Here is an 18,953-nt window from a genome sequence, read left to right as displayed (position 1 = left end):
ATGGGTTTACAGAGTCTCACCATCTGAGACATTCTTGTTTAAGCAAACACAAAAAAAGAGAAGCAGAAGCAACACCGGCGTTAGTCAAACCCATCGACAAAACCGTGCACAAAAAACAAACTATTGAAATCGGAGACCATTCTGGCTTATTGTCAGGTTTAGTGTAATGAAGACAGAGGTCCAGATTGACGCTGGTTAACACTGAGCACCGTCGGCCAGTGTGGTTGAATACAAACCGTTGCCTAATTTTTCACAGACACGTTTGTTATCGGTGAAAACTGGAGAAATAAAGAGAGGAGCACCCAGAAAGGAAAGCTCTGCCACCCCGATCATTGCACCCCCACCAGCAGTGAACCATCGCCTGCCCACACCGCAAACAGCCAGAAGCTGATGAAACCATGCAGATTTGGTGTTAGTTACTGTTACTGTACCTCTCCCCAGCCCTGGTGCGGGAAACGCTGTTAATAAAGAACATTTTTTTTTGAAAAAGTAGGAAGGGAACAGAAAACAAAACACTGCAGTTAGGAACACACTGAGAGTAGACTAGACTTATGAACAACTACATCTTTCATTTATACATCGTGGAGTAGTGTCTCAGAATACAAAGAAATCACAACATATTAGAACTTGCTCAACTTGCCAAGTTCAACTTTGAAACATAATTTTGTTACGTACGAACAGATTAATCGTAATAGTACCAAGAGTTACCAGAAACCAATGAACAAAACCAATAAACGTTGCAGCATCAGCTTATGGACGTGCGCTTCATTTTACAAGTTACAATTTAACAAGAAGCACTTTCTCTGAGGTCCTTTGCACTAAGTACTTTTGGTAAAGAGAAACTGAAAAGAGAATTGAGAATTGCCTTCAATCCACCTGACTTGCATTCTCACTGCATCCCATTCACATCACCTGTCAGTGAAACTGCCCTCTGCTGTGGTGGACCAAGTTACGCTAAACTCAAGACCTTTTTGTTGACAGGTGCTTCAGTTTCGGTCACCACACATCCCTCATGGTGGTTACGTGGTGGTGGTGTCCTCCACAAACTCACTCTGCCCCCCCATCCCACCACCCAACTCCTAGTCTGACCCACAACTGGGAAAACACTCGGTGAAGACAATATCCAGGCTGGGGAACTGAACCTGGACTCTTGCTTGTGGCAGATCGAGCTGGCTTCTCAAAGCTGCTCGGAAAATGGAGACCTCTGTTTGAATAGAAATCTAACAGGTAAGAATGCAAATCAGCTCTCAACTAGTTTCAACTTAGAAAAACAATCACGTTCAACAGACTGAACCGTCTCTCACCACAAAAACTGCACACATTACCTTCGTCCATGACTGTGATCGCCTCCTCTGTGATTTTGCTGCCCGGACCTACAGCCGTGTATGCATTCAGATAGAATTTGTAGCGGGTGCTGTAGTTGAGGTCCTTCAAAGTCCAGCTGGTCTCGTTGTCGGCAGGGATGGTGATCTCCACCAGGGGGCCTAGCTCGTGTGTGCTGTTAACTGAAGCAAAATGGATGGACATGTCTGTGAACGAGCAGCGAGATTTCAAAGGCAGACGTGACAATTAATGGTCACTGATCAACCCGGAAAAGTTTTCGTTAGTGCAATTCGTGGAATGTGGCTTCTCACCTCTCAAAACATATCGTTCATCGCGATTTACAACTCTGTAAACCTTGGCGCTAAAGCTGTGCACACTGTGCAATGGCTCTAAAGCTGTATGCAATGGGCAATATACATTTTTAATGTTCATTTGCACTGCTGCACAGACATGGACAAACAACCTGTAAATTCTTAATCAATTAAGGCAGATGTCAACTCAAAGCACAGTCCTTTCTGAACTTTTACAAGACTTTTAACTTTTACTTTGCTTCCTGGCTCCTAATGCTGACTGCCTTACAACACAATTGTTGCATGTCAGACATATACAGTTTGAATAAGGATTCAAATGGCAGTGGTAACAGCACATCGCTTCAGAAACAAACATCAAAGCGATGGCAAGATTCTGCTGCTAAGGGAAAGGGTTAACACTCGCACTGCACCCAGCCCGAATCCAGCGGTCTAGATGGCTCTCACTGCGCTGCTAGAGTGGAATGAATGCAGATGAATTTCATGCCTCCACAACTCTTGGCAATGTAACTTTGTTATAAATGATGGGCCCATTACAATGCTGAAGCACTGTTGAGCATTCAACTGTGAAAAGGCCAACACAAGTGGAGCAAGATTTTCGCACATTAAAAAAAAAGTTCAGGCATCTCGTAAAACATTAAATACACATAAATTAAATTGATAAGATATCAACACAACTCAATTTTCTGACGTCAGAACTTCAATTCAATAAAACTTCAACTTCAATAAAAAGGTGCAAACTACCAAACTGGAAAGTGCAATTCACTTAATGTCAGCAGGTCAGAAAACACCAGCCGAAGGAAGCCAACATGCTGTGGGGAAACGTTTGAAAATCAGATCTCAGGTCACAAGAGAAAGTTTCCACTGTTCTCAACGATGCGGACACTTACTGGGTTGGTATTTCAGAATGTAGCCTTTCAGGATGCCATTGGGATGGACAGGAGGTCCCCACTGCAGGGTTAGAGAATCCAGTGTCGGGCTGGTTATCTTCAAAAATTCTGGAGAACTGGGCACTGGTGAAAAGCACATATGAACACGCATGTGAACTTTCTATCTGTCCCACTAATGGCGACTGGGCTTTCAGCTACTTGGGCCTGCTCTCTGGAATTCCCTCCCCAGGATCCTCCAAAACCCTCCCTCCCTCTCTCCCGTTTTTCAAGGTATGCCTCCAAACATACATCTTTAACCACGCTTTTGTTCATCTTTTCCTCCTCAGCTCCCAACCTCAGCTCCCACCCCCGCTCCCATCCCCAGCCAGTATTGTCAAGCACTTTCAGACGTCCTCCCAACATGAAAGGCGTTGTTTAAATGTAAATTATATTGTATTTTACTATACATGATTAGCGACAATTAGCGAAATCGGAGGCAAGATTGAAGCCTTAGCGGACCATTGGTATCTTCTCGTCATGCTGGGTTGGACTGAGGGCTGACAGGAGCATGCTCCAAACCTGCCTCACTAAGAGCCAGCGTCAATGGAAATTAACATTAAAGGACAGTTTGGATCAATAAGTACCTCCTTCAGGTGTTTGCACCACTACGTTGTCACTGGGAGGACCCACACCCTTCCCATTGAAGACCCTGACGTTGAGTTTGTAAACACTGAACGGATCCAGGCCAGGCACCATCCCGTGGTTCTTGTCTCCACTAAAGGTCAGGATCTTCACTTCGGGGTGATGTCTGCTCTGTTTGATCAGGCTTCGCTCTTTCCAATAGTAGATCTGTGTAACAAAACACACAGCGTTAAGCGTTTCAAAAAAAGCACCGACTGTCAGAAGCAATTCAGTCGCTGAGAGACAGCATTTTATTCACTTACTTTATACCCCTTCAGAAATCCAAGAACACTTTCTGGTGGAACTGGATTCCAATGGACCTTGGCCAGAGTGCTGTTAACAACATGCTGCCGCACTGAAGTAGGGGCCAGCAATGGTACTGTAAAGAGAAACACACAACTGTCACTCATTTCACTGATCTATGGACCTGTCAGCAGGACTTGACGGGGGAGAGGGAGGAGGGAAATTCCTCTTGTTGCTGAGTAACACGGTTTTGAAGATGTGGAAAAAAAAATCTCATTGTACGTGGCATTTGTCAACGGGGTTGCATGTAGCAACCAAGCAATGTCAAGTTCAACAATCTCATTGTCCCCTCTCTTCCTATTGGTTCCCCCACATCTTGATGCCTTATGAATTCTCTCTCATGAATGCTAAGGTTAATTGATTTCTCTCTCTGGATCCAATCCGATGAGGCAGTATATCAAATGCAAGGATTTTTATTAATAATAACCCAAGATGTCAGCCTGACAGAATCAAGGAGACTCTAGTCTTTGAGAAAGAAAGTTGTGGGTTAAAGTTGTTGGGACTTTGAGCTCGCAATCTGTTGACACTCAGTGCAGTGCTGGGGAACGCTGCATTGTTGGAGGTGCCGTCGTTCAGATGAAATGCAAGATCACATCTGCCTGTTCAGCTGCATGTTAAAAATCTCATTATGTGAAAAGAGAAGCAAGTTTCTCCAGGTGTTCTAGCTTTAGTTGAATTGGTTATTTGTTTTTTTGGCTGTGTGCAAGACATTCCTGATACAAACGATTCCTACTTTTGCTATACTTGACACAAATTCTGTAAAATACAGCAAGATGCTGTCATGTCAAAGGCACTGTATGTGCGTCCTTTCTTTTTTCGGGATACCTTGCAGTGACCTCCCTCACTCCCCACATTGTAAAAAAAGTACGCAGCTCTCATTTCAGGTATCTAATCTCTGTCATGACTGTGCAACAAAGCAATGAGGTTCCAACACAATGGTGCTGATGTCAAGGACTTTCTGGTGAACAGAATATAACAGTTCAAAGCCGACCTCTTTACTGCAATCTGGGGCTATTTTGTTTTACATGAACGCAGGCGAACGCAGACTGAAACCTCCGCAGTGAACGCGTGCGCTGGTGCTTACAGTCCTCTCCAGAGTATCCAGTGACAGCCTGGGGTTCCGGGGCAGCTCCGAGCGAGTTGAACGCTTGCACCTTCAAATCATAGGGGGAAAACGTGGGGGTTCCCGAGACGATGTACTTGGAAACATTGGCGACCATGACAGAGGTCCACTCATCATCCACGTCCTTCTGTCGCCAGCTGACCTTATACGTCAGTCCTGCCCCGTTATGCTGGATGCCTTTCAGAGGCTGCACAGAGAACAACAGAGTCCATTAACCTCCTCTCAACCTCCAGTCAACTGGTGAAGTTCCAGCTCAAGCTGGATTCCATCAGTGTCCAAATAAACAAAGCTCACTTACTTCACTACAAAACACAGTGACTGCACTTTACAGCAATTCCTATGGAACACTTTGGGACGTGCTCCCAGTGTAAAAATAATAATAATTATAATGTAATAATACTTGGCATAGTGTGTTTCACATCAGGAAGACGTCCTAAAACTATTCACAGAATTTACTGTAAAGTGCAGTGACTATTTTGTGGGGTAATAAAGGCAAATAAAGGCAAATATATATCCAATATATGATTTATTTATTGTTAAGTTTTCATAACTGAAGCCTGGCAAACAGTTTGATCCACATAAACCATTCCAAGGGGCCTTTTGCTCTATTCCCACCAGAAATATTTGTCTCTCCTCAAAAACAGAGGCTCGAGGAAGGGCGGTGTGATGGCAGAGCACACTGGAGTGGACTCCACTGGCTCTCTGTACCTCACAGAAAACAGGGCAAAGGCTCTCAGTGTTTCCCAGTGAGTTACGGTTTTCTATTGAGTGTTTAGCAAAACCCAGCCGGTGTTCAGCTTATGTCAGTGGTCTTCAACCCACTAGGTGTTCAAAAAGACAAGAGGAAGGAGCGATAGAACTGATGTTGTTATTGAGTCAATAACATCACAGTTGTTGGAAATAAAAATATAACCTTTAATGTTTAAACTGTAGTAAATCTCTCTTGTCTCTTGTTTTTGTTGAGTGTGTGCGAGACACCACCTAACGGTGATCGACCGGTTGGAGACCCCTGGTTTACACCATATAAGCTGCTGGACCAATACATCACACCTACACCTTAACGTGAATCAAACTGCTCTTTGATGTGTGTGTGTACAAGGATTTCTGTTTGACACACGTCCTACAGAGAAGCGCATTTTTCAAACCAGCTCGGTGAGGGTGGTTAAACTCCTCAACCTCCCCCTTCAAGAATTGTGGAGTCCTGTAGCACAGTGGTTAGAGCACTTGCTTTGCAAGCGAGAGACCTGGATTCGATTCCTGGCAGGGTGAAACCTTGGGCAAGTTTCCTTACTCCACACGCCTGATAATAATCCCTCAAAACAAACAATAATAAATTGGTCATTTCAATCCACGACTGTTTGTGGGACTCCGCTGTCTGCAATTGGCTCCCGTATTTCGCCCACAAATATAGAGTCAATTCACTTTACAGTCTATTCTGTGAAGCGTTTTGATACGTCTAGAAGACGTAAAAAGTGCTATATCAAATGCAAGGATTATTATTATTATTATCAGACACCACAAGGAAAATGGTCAGTAAAATTAATTGCACATGTGCTTTTGAGAGAGGTATTAAACATAAGAAACCTCAATGCATCCAGACAGGCAGATTTTACCAGCACAAGATTCTGTTTGTACCTTCCAGGTAATGACGAGGTTGTTTGGGTCAGTTCCCATCCCCTGCACGTTTGATGGATTATCTTCTGGCGCTGGAATAGAAAAGGCACATTGCCTCATTGTAGTTCCTCATTGGAAGACAAACACTGCGAGCTGGGATCAAAATACTAAGAAAAAACCACGAGTTCTAACTCTAGTACAGCTGTCGGCAACGTCTCGCACCCATCACCTGAACCAGATCTACCTAAGCCATTCCAGTGACAAAGAAAACATTGTTTGCGAGAAGTGTGCAGCTACCAAAAGAGAGTCATTTCTCCCCGAGTCCAGCCCAGCAATCCACTGAAAAAAAATTCACTGCCTGTCTGCCTGTGAGACACTGCTATGTGAAAATTGGTAGCTGTGTTCACCTAGAAAAACATAGAACCTAGAGTTTACAGAAAACTTGGGGAAGCACTTCAAGATGTTCTTAATTTTTTTTTGTAACTATACCAAATGCAAGAACGTTGTCTTAACCTGCGCCTCTCTCTATTAAGTTCCATGCTCTGAACCAGATACTCAGCCACTTTATTTTCTTTGAAAAGGAGTTTATTGCTGCAGGATCAGCTCCTTTGGCTATATGTGTTTCACTAGCTGCCTGTCTGACTTGGTTGGCAGGATTCTCTGTTCTGAGACAGAAAGTTGCAGATTCAAGCCTCACAGCAGGACTTTGAACTCACAAATTCTGGGCTGACGCTGCAGTACATTGATGCAGGAGATATTCCTCCAGATAAAATTAGTTATTAATTTCATAGATGTGTACGTGACATCACTTTGCGCAAAGTGTCTGCCACATTTGCATACAAATATACAGTCACTTCACTTTACAATAAATCTTATGAAGAGCTTTGAGAAGTCCTCCCAGCGTGAAAGGCACGACACTAAATACGTGTATTATTGTATTACTGTGATTACCAGCCGGCTGGGTGAAGTAGTGTTCAGAAGGTAAGCTTGGTTCACTGCTGCCAATCGGATTAACGGCAATAACACGGAACTGGTAATTGACATAAGGTGAAAGCTTCAGCTGTGCAGTGCTCTTTGTTCCCTCGACTTCCACTAGATGGTGCCAGGCTCCAGGCTCGAACTGGTCCTCCTCATACTCAATGATGAAATCTGTGACCAAACCAGGACAAATCAGGAGGATAACACAGGTTCATCTTGCAACGAATGCAGCCTTCAGTTGTATCAAAATTATACAATTTACAGTCAGGAACATTGTACTAAAATAATGGAATATTTTACCAGGCTAATATATATCAATAATATTAATAATATAAATGATCTAGTGGAGATATTTAAAAGGGAATCTGGTGAGCAGTGTGGAAGAAAGATATGAGAGGAAGAAAGGTATGAGAGAGCAAGGAACTGGCTCAGTGGTTTAGTTGGAGGAAGGCGTCCGGCATGAATACAGAGGGTCAATTGGCCTGTTACAGATTTCTGCGATTCTAGACCCAGTAAAATTCTAGTTCATTCAACAGATTAAAACCTTTAGTGAAAATCTTTTTCTGCAAAAAAATCTAATTAAGCAAAATGATACAGTATTCACTTCTTAAGTTTCTCAGAACTTTAAGTTTCTCAGCAATCCAAGCTGAAATGTGCTGGTTCATCTTATATGCAGTTGCTAAAGATTTGCAAAGACCTGGTCCAGAGGTTTAGAGGTTTCAGAGATTAAAGGCACGTTTTCTTGATGCCTAGTATTTGACAAAGTTGGGCCGTAATGGAGAGATCTGAGTCACTTGTACTGGATTTAATCCACAAACAGGGGGAAGCGATTCCGTCCATGTGATCTGTTCCACCAGTTGAGTAGATCACGGCAGATCTTTTCACTACCTTTATCTATACGCCTTGCAACACCTTGGAACATCCTCCCGACGTGAAAGACACAATATAATTTGTTGTTGTTGCTTTTTGTCCAAGTGTCTATCATTCACTCTCTTAGAATGTTCTAGCTGATTCTTACTGTGTGGCTTTCAAAAAACAGAACGGCAAAGTAACATAGGAAACAGAAGGAAGCCATTTGTCCCATTAAACCTCTTCTACCAATTTATAAAATCTGGACAGATGTGTTAATCCCAATGAGTGCCCTTTCACCATAGCCCCAAATAGCTCTGCTACCCGAGTATCTGTTTGTTTCTCTTTCAAACACCCCTATTGACTCTGCCTCTACAGCTTTCTGCGGCAGAGTATTCCACATCTTCACAACCCTCAGTGTCATGAAAAGTTTGATGATGTTAATTACTGGGGAAGGAAACACAAAGTTTTGCACATATTCAATATATCTTTGAAAATGGTCCTTGATTGTAAACACAAGGAAATGTGGTACTTCCACCACCAAACCCATTCCCTCTTCACGTTTCTTAGCACTTAAGCTAAAAACGACAAGCATTATATGTTGACACCAAATGTCTCATAGGCGACATTTCCCCACTGCTTACGTGAAATGGGACTGTTGTGCTCATCTCCTGGTATCCATGACAGCTGCACACTCCTGTCTAGAGGACTTGTTAATTCTAGGTCTGATGGTGGATCGGGTCGATCTGCGGGAAACAACCACCGAATTACAATTTAAAGAAAGGTTTGACACAGAATCCTGTCGCCAACCTGAAGTCACATTCACGTGCGCATAGATGCAACTGATGTGACTGCATGCATGTGGGCTTCTTTCATCTCTCATTCATACTCAATTGACAGGAAGACATTCCCATCTGCTTTGAGGGGCTGGCGTAGATAAAAGTGCAACATGCTTAACACGGTTTGCTTGAATCACTGTCTTTGCAACTGGTGATAGCCCAGGGCTTCTATTTGAATTGCTATTTACTAGTTAGAAATGTGCGTCTGGAAATGTGGGGGGAGGGGCTGCTTTATAAATTGCCCTGCAAACCTGGCTGATGTGTTGAGCTTCTCCTGCGTTTCCTGAGATCCAGTGCTAATCCTGGCATAACCTAAATACATTGTGCATCTGCTGCAGTGTTCAGCAAGCAGCTCGGAAGAGCAGGGATCTTGCGCAGCTGTGTTCGAGGGCAGGGCTGTTGCAGCCACATGCAAGGTTGAAAGATTCTACAGGCTCTACAGTCACTACATCTAAATGCAAGAGGAGGCCATTTGGGCCATCATATCAGTGCTAGTGCCATCTTCGCTCATGTGTGAATCAGCTCCAAATGTTTGCAGTAGAGCTCCCCTTGGCCGTGCTCATGAGGTATCACACGTGACCTCCAACATGTAGTTCACATTCTGCTCGGCTGCACGGATGCTTCTCCTCGTTTTACCCTGAATTATTTAAAATTTCAAGTGATAAAACATTGACATGAGCTAACTTAAACTCTGCTGGCCTAACCATGACATCATTACCTACTGGGCCCACTAAATCTCATCCTGCATTTTTCTGGAGCGTGCCATAAAACCGGCCATCAGTCAGTGGTTCCAAGTCATCAGTTTGGTGCACGTGTGCCCAGAAAGCTGGCTGCCACTCTCGCAAGCGTTTACAGTTGTTTCTGGAGCTCTTTCTCTACTTGAGCACCATTAGCCTACAAATTATACAGTCACTGCACTTTACAGTAAATCCTGTGAAGTGCTTTGAGACGTATAATTCCAAGTGTGCTCTAACTAGGTACTTAAAATAGGACCAAGCCTTGAGCTTGTCAATGTAGAAGTAATTTTGCATAGATTTTTGAGGAATGCATGGTACGGAATCAGGCCATTCAGCTCAACTAGTCCGTGCTGGCAATTCTGCCCTACCCCCTTCACCCGCTCCTTACTCCCTCTCATACCATTCTATTCCCTGCCCCTTCATGTGTATATCTAGCTTCCTCTTAAATGAATCTTTACTATCTGCTTCAACGACTGCTTTGGGCAGTGAGTTCCACATTCTCATTACTTTCCACGTGAAGAAGTTTCTTCTAAATACTCTTAGATCCCCTAGTTGCTATCTTATACCTGTGTCCCCTGGTTACAGACTCCCCAACAAGTGGGAACAGTCTATCTGTGGTAACATTAGATGGCCATGCCGTTCTTTTTGACCAGGAATCTTGCGATTCGTACAAAGCGTACAAACTTGTACAAACCTCTGCAAATAACACTCGTTCGGGTCACACAGAAACACACCTACTCACAAGGTGGCTAAAGACTGAGCAAAAACAGATCAAGACAACATTCAACAGCAAGATCCATAAAGTGCATGCAGTGACAGCAAAGTTTCACAGAAAATGCCACCCCCACAACGTGTGATGTAAACAATTCACAACAGCATGATCTACAAAAGAGATCTGATCCATCTTAAAGCAGCAGGAGATCAGTGGAAAGTGTTCCAATTTTAAAAGGATTTTTTTTAAAAAAAGGAGAAGATCGCATTGGTTTAAATGATCTGTGCACCTTTTCTCAGCTTATGGAGTCAGTGTGAAGTTAGCATAAACTTTTTTTTAACTGAACGGTCAATCATTGACATAGTGGAGTCCTGTAGCTCAGTGGTTAGAGCACTCGCTTTGTAAGCGAGAGACCTGAGTTCAATTCCAGGCAGGGCGAAACCTTGGGCAAGTTTCCTTACTTCACACGCCTAATAATAATTCCTCCAAAACCAAAAACAATAATAAATTGGTCATTTTCAATCTACGACTGTTTGTGGGACATTGCTGTGCGCAATTGGCTGCCGCGTTCACCCACAAATATACAGTCAATTCACTTTACAGTGTGTTCTGTGAAGCGCTTTGGGACGTCCTCCCGACGTGAAAAGCGCTATATCAAATGCAAGGATTATTATTATTATAACCTCCCTTTGGGGAGCCAGTCATAGCTTGAACTTCACAAGACAGGTCTAGATAAAGAGAGCCCTTCAGCCTGTTTGATCTCATCCTTCTAGACGCTCAGCCCACTGGCTTGCTATTCCAGCATCAAGTTGAATCCCATATCCTGGCATCAACCACTTTTTTCATAGTTCCTCTGTGTAAAGAAATATATCCTGGACTCTGCCTGAAATGGCCCTTTGCAACCCTGAACTTTTACCCTCTCCTCCTGCTCCCTTAATAAAACAGGCCAAAGAAACAGCGCTAAACTCCGCTACAGTCTTCTTCCTGTAATTCATTAATTCACAGTCAGAGCCACAGAACCCATCACAGTGGCTTTTCACAACCCTCCCACCCTGACTTTGAACAATGTCACCCTCAAGAACACAAATCAGCTGTCGATGAGCGATCTACCAATGCTCTGCAGCAGGTCACAACACACAGCAGGCTTTGTGTGTCAACTTAAATTTTCTATTCCTTTTCCCCCTTGCCAAGTTTTCTTCCCCCTCCCTCCACCTCTACTGAATTTGTGTAGACTCCTCTTTCCCCAGTTCCAGGCACCCTCCAACCTCCCCCAAGTGTGGCTATTGTAATTGCGGTGAGCTTCAACAGTCAGCGAGTGTCCGCAGGCGATTCAGCCGTGGAGGCATCAGAGTCGGGCACAACCCTGTTCCTACCTGACCTGTCCGCACACCCTCAACCTTCCAGTCGGGTCTCTGGATGGTGATCAGGAGCAGGGGAGCCTGGCTGATCATCCTTTCTCAAAGAGTGAATTCTCTCAGCTCTCGAGCGCCATTATGACGGTGAACCCAGCAGCATTCAATGGTGGCAAGCAGCCTTTATACTAGTGCATCCCTGATAATGGACTTAAATGGTACTTGAGAACTTTCTTTTTGCAGCAAAGCCCAGATTTGAATTGAACATCCTCTGAGCTCACTGCCACACTTTGACATGGAAAGCTGCTGTTGTGAAAACATGATTCACCCATTCCTAGGAGGTGAATGACGCATAACACAAATAGAGCTACAGTTCGACACAGAAGGGCTGAAACAAATGTATCTAACCCACACCCACACACAAATAATGGCATATGTTTGTGGCATGAGAAAGAAATGCTACATGGAGGTGGAGCAATGTTGAGCCGGGTCAGCATTATAGCCCAATGTGCTCAGCCTTAAATGGCGATGAGATTAAAATAAACTCAGACACATGCCACATCACTGCTGCAAAATTATACCAGAGCTACATCAAATCAAATGAAAGAGCGAAATGTGTCCAGACAGACTCTTATCATTAGTTTACCGTCAGGCCTAGCCGGAGTTGTGGAAATAGCTGGAAGGAAGAGTAAGTTTCGGGTTTAGTAGTGGTTAGTAAGAGAAAGCAGACAACATCTTTCAACCAGTAACAGAGATGAATAATCTCCTCTGCGCTATCTGACCATAACCTCTCTGAATCACAACATCTTACCAAGAAAGTATTCCATGAAATGCCAGAGCATCTGCTTTTCAATCATAAGTTCAGTCAGTTTAGCGATGAAGTCACTCAAAACCATGTGCCATTTTCAAAATGCCCGTTGTTTATTGTGACTTGGCCAACTTTGTGTTTGATGCAAGGAGGTGCGGTTTGGTTCAAGATTTGTTTGGGCGTTTTGGCTTGTGTAGTTAGAGGCAAGACGAACTGGAGAGGTTTACAAGTGTTACATTCAGCCATATTGGTGTGAGTGTATTTATTAAAGTGTAGACACTTGTTTCCCCCCCCTTCTCCTGTTATTTTGTGAATCGTCCAGTGTGGTAGGTTTCTCCGCACCTCAACTTTGAGGCACTGACAATATAGATATCGGGAAATAATCAGAGATCCATTGAATTTTGACAACCAGCTACATTCTACCATCTCGCTGTCGTGCAGGAAGGGGGAAACAAGACTGAATTTACCTAGAACAGTGAGGGCAGCTGTAGCGGAGTTCACATCCAGGGTGGTGTTCACAATGCACGTGTATGATCCCTGGTCCTCTTCAGTCACATGAAGAACAGTCAAGGTGTCCCCAAACACCTGGTGCCTGAAATTATACAGTGTAATTTACATTGATTTCACGTCTAGGTGGGGAGGACGTCTCAAAGTGCTCACCAATGCTGGCTGGCTACCCAGGCATGTAAGAGGATTGTCATGATCTTGATCCTTTCAAACAAATGAACCCCGGCTGTATTTGGTTGGCAGTTGTCTGTCCGCACAGCAGCTACTTCTGAACGGATTATTAATGTGTGGAATTCGAAGCAGGACCTATTTCAGGTTTCAGGTGGTATAGATCATTATGGTATTTACCTGTTGCATTCATCAGCAATGCCGGCTTTTCCCCAGCCGGTGAGTTCTCAGCCAATATTACACTAGGAACGGTGAAAAGGGACGGTCTCACAGACAGGGAAGAGAATCAATAGGGTCAACAAACTGAGCTTCATTACCCATTCAACAACAATTTGCATTTATATAATGCCTTGGATGTAGATAGCAATTCATAAGTTAGTCCTTCACATGAGAGAGAGGGGAAGAGGTGAGGATGCGCGTGAAGTGTAAACACCGACACGGACTGATTGGGCCAAGTGGCTTGTATCCGTGCTATGCATTCTTTGTAAATCTTTGTTAATATATGCCTTTCAGGGTCTGGCTCAAACCAAGCACAGCACAGGGCGTGGGAGGAGATCAGGGAAAATGTAACAGTGTTTCAATCCATGGCTCTATTTTCACGGAGTCTCCATTACCTGCTATCGTCTGGCAGCTCCTCACCGTTCTTGAGCCATATAATAATTGGAAGCAGTGTTGGGTCGTGCTTCACCTGACACTCAAACACAGCGGTGCCCAATTTCTCCACAGACTGGTACTCAGGCTGTTTGATGATCGTAGTTGGATCTGCAAGTTAACATTTGTTTACCATTTTTAAACAAAAGAACCCTGAATTTTTTTGTGTGTTTGTGGAAAATGTTTTGAAAGCGACGTCTCTGTTCACATCCTGGAATTCGGGACTGAACACCATCACCCCGTGCTCGGAATGGTTTGAGGAGGAAGCCCATCGATGCCTTCTCAGAGCAACCAGCCACGACGACATCCTGACACAGTCCTAAAAACTAACTCACCTTTGACCTCCAGAAAGGCTTGGTTGTGGGCGACTCCCAGTGTGTTGGTGGCGATGCAGGTGTATGTTCCGCTGTTGTTCTTCTGGGCAATGATGATTTCCACTGTGCCATTGTCATGGAAAATGTAAGAATCACCATATAGAATGCTGCCATGCCCATCCTTGAACCTGCGGTTCAAGACAACAAATGGAATAAGTAAATCTGTGCAACTCTCTAATAAGAGCAACGTGTGTGTGTGTGCATGCGTGCATGCGTGTGTGTATACATATCAGTGTACGTATGTCTGTGTATGTACAATATATGTAAGTATTGTATGTACGCATACATGTATAAGTGCGTGCATGCACCCACCCACACACACACACACATACATATGTGTATCTCAAAAGGTGGTGCACATGGTGCAAAAGATCTGCCAATGATTCAGAGGCACTTGTCTCAAAAGAATTAACCAGATTATAAAAGCATGTGAAACTGTGTTGACAATGTCTTTACCATTGGATTTTGGGGATTGGGGATCCAAAAAATGCACAATCCAGCCAAGCAGGCTTGTTGGCTATAACCTGGTAGACCTGGTCACTGAAGCTAAGCATTCTAGGAGGTTCAGCTGAAAATACAAAAACATTTAACACATCAATGCCTGAAATCTACAGACTTTTCTTTTAAAAAAAACTGTTTCCAAACACTGGAGTCACACGTTTCAGTGGTACAGACTGATGAATTCACAGGATCGCACATTACAGATTCAGGTGAATGCAACATTTGCTAAGAATACTCAGACAACCTCATATCAGACAAGTGAGGTATAAATTAAGCCTCATTCATAGCAGTGTGAATGTTCTTTTCTGGTGGTGGGAAACATACAGCATTCTGAAACCTAATACAAGATTGACTGAAAATTATGCTCTGCATACATCAGTCTCTGAAGAAAATTGCCATTATCCAAATGGGATATTATTCTGAGTATCTGAAAGAAACACGGACTTGATGGTCCCAGGAAAACTCACCAAGGACATTGACGAACGCATTGGCCAGTAAGTAGCCATGCTGGTTGGAGGCGTTGCACTGGTAGACTGCGCTGGTGGAAACCTGCACCTTTGTAAACATGATCGTGTCGTCCATCAGTTGTCGGCTGACATCACTGGGGGCACCTGTCAATCCCACAAGAGCACAGTTTGCATCACAGTTCCAAATGGCATTCCGAGAATAATAATCAATAGTAATAATAAAATAATAAATATTGCATTTGACATCGCCTTTCGCGTCAGGAGGAGTCCCAAAGCACTTAATAATAATCCTTGCATTTGATATAGCGCTTTTCGTGTCTTCTAGACGTCTCAAATATACTGTAAAGTGAATTGACTGTATATTTGTGGGCGAACACGGCAGTCAATTGCGCACAGCAATGTCCCACAACCAGTCATAGATTGAAAATGACCAATTTATTATTGTTTTGTTTTTTGGAAGGATTATTATCAGGCGTGTGGAGTAAGGAAACTTGCCCAAGGTTTCGCCCTGCCTGGAATTCACTCGGGTCTCTCGCTTGCAAAGCGAGTGCTCTAACCACTGAGCTATAGGACTCCACTTTGTAGGATTTAAAGTGTAGTGACAGTGTATTGTGTAGGCAAACACAGCAACCAATTGGTGTGCAATAATGTCTCCCGAACAGCCATGAAATGAATAAGCAATTTAACTTAAGGATTATTGGTCAGGACACTGGGAAAAACTCCCTTCTCTTTTCAAATAGTGATGTGGGGTCTTTAACGCCCACCCGAACAGGCAGACATCTTATTCTAAATACACGTCCAACAGTGCAGCACACCCCCAGAACTGCAGTGGAGTGTCAGCCTAGACTATCTGATTCCCAAGGCCTGATGTTTGGCTTCTAACTCAAAGGCAAGAGTGCTACCAACTGAGCCAGGCTAACACTCACGTGTCACACAAGACAAAGCAGGAAATCGTGCACCATTCTGCTGTCAAGTTGCAGCTGCAGTGCCCTGCCCAAAAGACAGGCGTACATTATATTTTGCTCTTACTTTCAATGGGAAAGCCGTTGACAAGCCATTGGACAGCGGGCTTCGGGTTGCCATTGGCTCTGCAGATTATCGTCCCGTCTTCGCCTGGGGCCAGCACCAGGTTCTTGGGCTCATTTATCCAGTACGGTGCGGCTGTCAAGGCAGGAAACAAAACTGCAGCTTCACGCTATAAAAGTAGGTCCCGAGCTGACTGCAATCACTACCACTGTCACCCACAAAATTAATCTCTGTCCTTATCTTAAGTGCTGGTCACTGTTCTTACACATCCCCAATGTGAATAAGCACGGAAACAACAAACTCGCCTGTGTGAAACTGCTCATTCCATAATTTAACTGGTAGAAATAGGCACTTCTTCAATTGTTTGATTAATCCATGTGTTTAATACAGCAACCATTCTGTTGAAATTGCTGGCAAGAACAGTAAACAGTCTACATGTAGTGGGGGGTTAGCACCAGGTTAGCAACATATATACACAGCAATGTCCCACAGCCTCGAGTCAAGGACCATTTTAACTGTTCATTCAAATAATGTTTGTCTAAAGTGACCAAACCTGCCTGAACTGAAGGTAAAATTGGTCAGTACGAGAACTGCTTCCTCTCCCATCCCCGCCATCCACCCTCCATATTTGCTCCATTACACTGGCCCAGTACCTTTGACTGTGACTGAAATAGTATGCTTGTTGGTGCCCATCTTATTCTTCGCCGTGCACTGATATCTTCCAGAATCCGCCTCGGAGACGTCAATGATTTTCAGGGTCTTCTTATAATTGATTTGGAAGGCCCTGTTACTGGGCAGTTCTCCACCTTCCTTATTCCAACGAATTACAGGTGTGGGTCTAAAAATAAATAATAATAATCTTTACATCTGAGACAGCATCTTTCACGTTTGGAGGACATCTCAAAGCACCTCTCAGGTAAAATGTAGTGGCTGTGTATTTTGCAGGCGAACACAGGAGTCAATTTGCATACAGCCAAGTCCCACAAACAGCCATGAAATGAGTGACCAATTTTATTTGGGGGTTTGTTGGCCAGGACACTGGGGAGAAACTCCTTTCTGGGGAGAAACTCCCTTCCCTTTTCAAATTGTGCTGCCGGACCTTTAATGTCCACCTGAACAGATAGGCAGCACCTCGGTTTATTCGAAGGATAGCATCTCCAACAATGCAGTACACCCCCAGCACTGCACTGGAGTGTCAACTTAGACTGAGTTCAATGTCCTGATGTGGGGCTTGAACACAGAACCTCTGACTCAGAGGTGAGAGTGCAAACAATTGGGACAGGCTGACACACAAATATATCATATACATGAGAAGCAGATTCGACGCAGCAGTTATCAACATGAAGAAATCTCTTGATGAAAGTCCCACGTGAAACTTAAATTTACTTGGAAAGAAATGTGACAACAAAAGAGTTAACTTACAGACCCTCCGCGATGCATTCCAGGTACAGAATTTGTCCTCTCAACACCATTTTATTGCTGCGGGTTCCTTTGGGACTCAGAATGCTGGGCTTACGCTCTCCTGCAGGGCTATCTGTAAGCATTCAAACACTGAAGTTATCAACAGCACTGATGGCACGGCTGACCAGGACCTTTTCAGCAGAACAGAAGGCCGATAAAACCTTCCACGAAAAAACAGGGTCTCCAAATTCCACCTGGTGTTAGCCAGCAGGCTTTCTGCCACTCTGCCCCAACTCTGGAACTCCATCCTGCAGGCCCTCCGCCTCGCCCCCTCCCTTGCCTCCTTTAAGACCCATCTCAAGATCCTCCTCTTCGACTGTGCTTTCGATCACCTTCATTCCCCCCCGGCCTCCATCCTCCCCAATCCCAACCCCCCCAGCTCAGATCCGTAACACTGACTGTCCAGCTCCTTGGGATATCCTTCCAACATGAAAGGCGCTATACAAATGTAATTTTGTTGTTGTCGTAACTTCAGGGGAAAAGACAAGGTGGATTTGGAAGCCCAGGACTGCAAAGTGAGAGAAAGACCCAAGGATTTTCAGCAATAAACCACAGTTATAAAGAGCGCCACTAGTACAGTGTTTACGCTGCACTTTGACCACAAGTCGCTAGTTCGTTCTGTTCTGTGCTGAGGAGCACGATTCACAAGTGATTCTCACAAGGGACTTGGAGGCATGGTTTCAGGAGCTCTTGGGTTTGCAGNAAAAAAGACCCTGTGAATTTGAACAAAGCACCCACTCTTCTGCGCCCCACTGGTCACTCAAATGCTTACGGGTGGTTACAATGTAGCATTAAAAACCTCAGCGCTCCAAAAATGGAGTGAGTTATATGTCAGATCCATGCAACGAGGAGTGAGATGAATAAATCAAGCATCCATTGCTGGATGTACAGTGCAAATTCTTTCTCACAACTACCAAGCTATGAAACTTTTGATCATATTTTCCATGTAGGAGTTAGCTGGGATTCCGAAATGCTTTGATTTAAGCTTAAGATTGCTCCAACCGTGGCCAATGACTGAGTCCACATGCGCACAAAACTTGGACGACCTGTGCTAACTGCAGCATAAGCACATAAAGCTGTCTCAGTCCAGCCCACCTACCTTATAATCCATAGATAGAAGTCTTCTTTCAACGTTAAAATAACCTTTCACATTTTAGCTTTTAATTTTATCAAAAAATAGCACCATGCGCAGGCAAGTCTTGCTTATGACTGTGTAAGTAACTTACTGTTGTGACAGTGCTGCTGATGGAAACTAATAAGAGAGTGGGCTGCACCAGCATCAGGCTATAAAAAGATGTGTCT

The 18,953-nt window shown here is 44.0% G+C and overlaps 1 protein-coding gene and 1 non-coding gene across 17 annotated transcripts in view; one reads left to right on the top strand and one right to left on the bottom strand.

Moving 5' to 3' along the window:
* nrcama (neuronal cell adhesion molecule a) overlaps positions 1-18,953 on the bottom strand; it is a 174,947-nt gene that overhangs the window by 25,240 nt on the left and 130,754 nt on the right. For 8 of the 16 annotated variants that reach the window (XM_042335660.1, XM_042335665.1, XM_042335663.1 and 5 more), the window contains 17 exons: positions 17,613-17,724; positions 16,844-17,028; positions 16,194-16,325; positions 15,165-15,308; positions 14,653-14,764; positions 14,158-14,324; positions 13,786-13,933; positions 12,964-13,088; positions 8,693-8,794; positions 7,173-7,370; positions 6,243-6,313; positions 4,569-4,794; positions 3,445-3,560; positions 3,145-3,349; positions 2,522-2,644; positions 1,326-1,505; positions 432-458 (listed from right to left, as the gene is read on the bottom strand). In XM_042335660.1, the coding sequence (XP_042191594.1) occupies positions 432-458; positions 1,326-1,505; positions 2,522-2,644; positions 3,145-3,349; positions 3,445-3,560; positions 4,569-4,794; positions 6,243-6,313; positions 7,173-7,370; positions 8,693-8,794; positions 12,964-13,088; positions 13,786-13,933; positions 14,158-14,324; positions 14,653-14,764; positions 15,165-15,308; positions 16,194-16,325; positions 16,844-17,028; positions 17,613-17,724 (2,373 nt within the window). The remainder of the gene's footprint in view (positions 1-431; positions 459-1,325; positions 1,506-2,521; positions 2,645-3,144; positions 3,350-3,444; positions 3,561-4,568; positions 4,795-6,242; positions 6,314-7,172; positions 7,371-8,692; positions 8,795-12,963; positions 13,089-13,785; positions 13,934-14,157; positions 14,325-14,652; positions 14,765-15,164; positions 15,309-16,193; positions 16,326-16,843; positions 17,029-17,612; positions 17,725-18,953) is intronic. The other 8 variants (XM_042335664.1, XM_042335668.1, XM_042335669.1 and 5 more) reach the window with 1 other exon arrangement.
* trnat-ugu lies at positions 10,704-10,775 on the top strand. Its single transcript has one exon. It is a non-coding gene; the product is annotated as a tRNA-Thr (tRNA).

The sequence above is a fragment of the Callorhinchus milii genome, unplaced genomic scaffold, assembly GCF_018977255.1.
Source record: "Callorhinchus milii isolate IMCB2004 unplaced genomic scaffold, IMCB_Cmil_1.0 Scaffold5, whole genome shotgun sequence".
NCBI lineage: Eukaryota > Metazoa > Chordata > Chondrichthyes > Chimaeriformes > Callorhinchidae > Callorhinchus > Callorhinchus milii.
This window is presented reverse-complemented; position numbering and strand designations above follow the sequence as displayed.